This window comes from Protomyctophum bolini, assembly GCF_963924005.1.
Source record: "Protomyctophum bolini genome assembly, chromosome: 11".
Taxonomy (NCBI): domain Eukaryota; kingdom Metazoa; phylum Chordata; class Actinopteri; order Myctophiformes; family Myctophidae; genus Protomyctophum; species Protomyctophum bolini.
Genome location: NC_137872.1, coordinates 4,866,189 through 4,870,088, shown reverse-complemented (window position 1 = coordinate 4,870,088; position 3,900 = coordinate 4,866,189). Strand labels below are relative to the sequence as shown.

Sequence of the window (3,900 nt, the reverse complement as noted above, 5' to 3'; positions counted from 1 at the left end):
GCTCTCTCTCTCTCTCTCATCTCTCTATCTCGCCATATGCAGTGCCCACGGGCATGGCTGCATGGCCACAAGGAAGGATTTCAACATGTCACACACTCACTCACTATCAGCCTGTTCTGTTGTTTACAATACCTGGCTGGGCTAGTGGGCCAACTCAACTGTGCATGATATTATGCTTGCACTGTCTGACTGACTGAATGGTTTCCCCCATTTGCTGCAATGATGCATGATCATGTTGTCGATGAGAGTAACGGGCCCATCAAAACATCATCATCATCATCATCATGATCAAGCCATAACTGAACTGATGCTCTCTCGATTCGAAACAAAAGGTTTGGGTATAGGAGGGGGATTGAGAAGGGGGGGGGAACATGGGACTTCTTTTTTTTGCTACAAAAGAACGTGGAGCTGAAAATAATACCCATAGCGATTATATACTATAGCACACAAAGATTTAACGGATATTTTTTTGCATTTGTTTACATTCTCATCCATACATGTACGTACCTGTCCGATTTCACCTTCGCTCCCGTCTATCCGTGGCCGCTTGCACTCGGCGCCGGCCAGGTCGATGAGAGCCGCCTCTGGCTCGGGGTCTCCCCGCTTCATCGCTCGGACTAGCGCCGCCGGACCTCCGGTGGCGATCGCGTGGGGTCCTCCAGCACCGCTGGCCGTGTGATCAATGTCCAGCTCTCGGTCCATGATTCCCCGAGTACCGACGGGGAGCATGATGGACGCTACGTCGGTCGACATTAACATTGGAATTTGGACGGCAAGACAGACAGTCTCCACTCGAAAAGTCTCCTATTTCTTGTTGTGTGTGTGTGTGTGTATTTTCACCCCTTTTCTCCTCGATCTGTGGTGGTCAGGTCCCCGGCGGTGCTGGTGGTGGTGGCTCCAAAAAAAAAGAATCACAATGGAAAAACGTGCAAAAAAAATAATAAAAGATTAAAAGATAAAAAATAAAATACTGTACTGATCTTTAAACAAATGTATATCAATACAAGTCGCGTACGTTTCTTAATGCTTGCTTGCAAAAATGTTGATTGGTTTTTAACTTAAAACGCTCGCTATTCAAGACAGAAGACCGAACGTCATGGCCCGTTGCTTTGCTGCACCACAAAACACGTTGGAGGAAAAAAAAATGTTTTCGTGTGTGTGTGTGTGTGTGTGTAGAACCAAACACCGCGTGCCTCCCCCTGCCCAGCCTGTATAGTATGAATGTATGTATCAATGACCAAATCTTTGGCTTGCTCCCTGACAAGCTAATTAGGCTAGCTCTCGGTTAGCTAGCCTCCTGCTAGTATTCGTAGCAACACATTCCCCACTATAGCCCCCCCTTAAGGCTCTTCTTCTTATGAATGTGGCTCACAGACACACTGACTGTAGTGTACGGTCTGTACTGCCAATAACAGACAATGCTGGGATCAGTATAGTTAGTTTTTAGTTGCTCCTTCGAGTTTATAATCTATCCGTCTCTCTGTCCTCCTCCTACTGCTGCTGCTCCGCGCGTACAGGTTCTTGCATTCAGTCTCTGGTTGTGTGTTCTGTTTTCTCTCCTCCTGGATTTTATTTTAGCCCCTTTCTCCTTTTCCTCCTCCTCGTTGGTCTCTGTGTTGTGTGTGTGGATCTGATCCTGTCTTGGTGGGGGTGTGTGTGTGTGTGTGTGTGTCTGCCTCCCTCTGGCTGGCTGACGGAGAGAAGAACACGGTTTCTCAACCAGTGGTCCGGGGACCACCAGTAGTCCTTGATGGGGTTTCCAGGTGGTCATCCGATGATCCATCCATCCATCCATATGCAGCTATAAATGATGGAGAGTCGGTAACCAAAATTACCAAATGGACTCCGTATTATATGTGGTTTCATTTGTACGCTCTCAAGAGTTAATTTATTGTTAAACATCTGGTATTTAGTTTAGTAGTTTAGTATGTCTACACAGTACAGTTAGACAATTGTATAACTTAAGAATTTTTATTTTTGATCAACGTTTGGCCCGTTATCTCTCCTACTATGGTTAACACATCAATACAGCATGACATTGTGGACAAAATCGTAGGCCTATCCGACGACAAAACATGCTTTAATAGTTTTGGGTCTGTCTGAGAGAGGCTAAAATGTCATCAGATGGTGTTCCGTGTGGCTAAAATGCCGAATACAGACTACAGACACAGTCAGACAGTGTAGTGTAGCAGTGTGGAAAGGCCCTGGACGACGGAGGCACTGATCTGCAGTCAGCTCTTGCCCATAGTGGCCAGACACACAATTCAATTCAATTCAAAGGAGCTTTATTGGCATGAGAAAACATACGTTTACATTGCCAAAGCAAGTGTCGAAATACAATAAAAACAGTTGAAAATGGGGAAAGTATAATACAGTTGGAGGGGTATAGCCTAGGCTACAGCATCATTATTAAAGTAAACAGAGCTATGCCACATTGCATCATATGCTATAGCTTTATTTTTTAAACAAATAGCAGCTTTATTTTTGCATGCAGACATTTTAGGACAAATGGCAGCATTTTCCCCCTCACGCGTATTTAAATAGTATAGAAAATAAGCTCAGATAGCAGCTCGTTTGCAGTGCCAGTATACTTGGTATAGGCCTGTGCTAGACAGGCCTAGTACACAAGCACACATCGAGTACAGAGCAGCAGTGGGAATGGACTGGCCCAGGATCTGCGTTTCAGTCTTTCTTCTGTGTACCTTCCTGGATCTCTTCAGATGTTGTTTCCCCGTTGGTCAATGGCCTTGAGTTGATCGGGCTGGTTGATTGTTTCACAGCAGTCAGTATCTAGGCTACTGTCAACATCTTCGACTCCTACTCTGTGATTGAAAATGGATTGAATGTCGTACTCCTCACAATTTGTAGAATAGGTAGGCTATAGGCCTAGATTTCAAACGAGAGCACAATTAAGTCAATACAAATCAAAAGTGTATGCTTTATCGTGTCGTCCACAGTTAACAGTTTTGTATTGATTTGTTTTATAGGCTGTAATTCTCCAAACTGTTAAATATAGAGTGTTATGTTTGACATTGTTTAGACCAGTGTTTCCCAAACTTTTTCATGTCAAGGACCTCCAAATTGGCACTAATCAGCCCACTGACCCCCATTTTAAAACATATGCCAGGGACCCCCATAAGAGAAGATTTTTACGGCTCTAGCAGTGATTCTCAACCCGTTTAATTTCAAGGACCCCCAGATTGACATGCATTAGTCCACGGACCCCCAATGGCATTTCTATCTCTGGGACTGGGGGACCCCCAATTCATATTGTAAAATCAATGAGTATTAGCTGCTTTCTGCCAAGAAATTTCGTGCAGGTGATTCAATTTCTAGGTTTGGTTTGGAAGCCTCATAATTCATTGATTGAGGGTGGTTTCTTATTTCAGTGTGTAGAATGGGTACATTTCAAATGAAAGCATATACAAAAACTGCTACGAGGAATTAATTGACCATGAAAAGCACTATTAAAGACTTGTTTACACGCGGCCCTATATACAGGGTCCTCCATGTTCAATTCATCAGAATAAGTCACCGAACGGCCCTGTGTACCTACCATCCATGCACCTGCTTTGAATTAGCACATAATGCAGGAGGCAGCAGCACAGATGAATGAGATGATGCATTCATGAAAACGAGTGATAAATGATTACCGGTATGTCATGGCCTACTGATACATGAACTTGGATTGTGTAGGCTACAACCAAAATGTTTTTATAATGACCTGATTAAATGACGCCCATGTATGTTACTTATTGTATTTATTAAGCCTCGTTTTCAATCATTAACCGCTCCGTGTTTTTAAGTTGGTACCGTCGGGGGAGTGGAAAGGTCAAATTGGACTGTGCAGTTTGAAGATAACTCTAATAACTGACTCGGCCAGATGGGGGTGCTATTGAT

General features: G+C 43.9%; 1 protein-coding gene across 5 annotated transcripts in view; it reads right to left on the bottom strand.

The window, feature by feature from the left end:
- Positions 1–1,621, bottom strand: part of LOC308324619 (RNA binding protein fox-1 homolog 2-like) — an 80,404-nt gene extending 78,783 nt beyond the window's left edge. For all 5 annotated transcript variants that reach the window (XR_013964941.1, XM_080776770.1, XM_080776772.1 and 2 more), the window contains exon 1: positions 508–1,621. Coding sequence is in view for 4 of the 5 variants with exons in the window: in XM_080776770.1 (XP_080632896.1) it covers positions 508–759 (252 nt within the window). In the remaining variant the exon portion in view is untranslated. The remainder of the gene's footprint in view (positions 1–507) is intronic.
- Between the last annotated feature and the right edge of the window lie 2,279 nt (positions 1,622–3,900).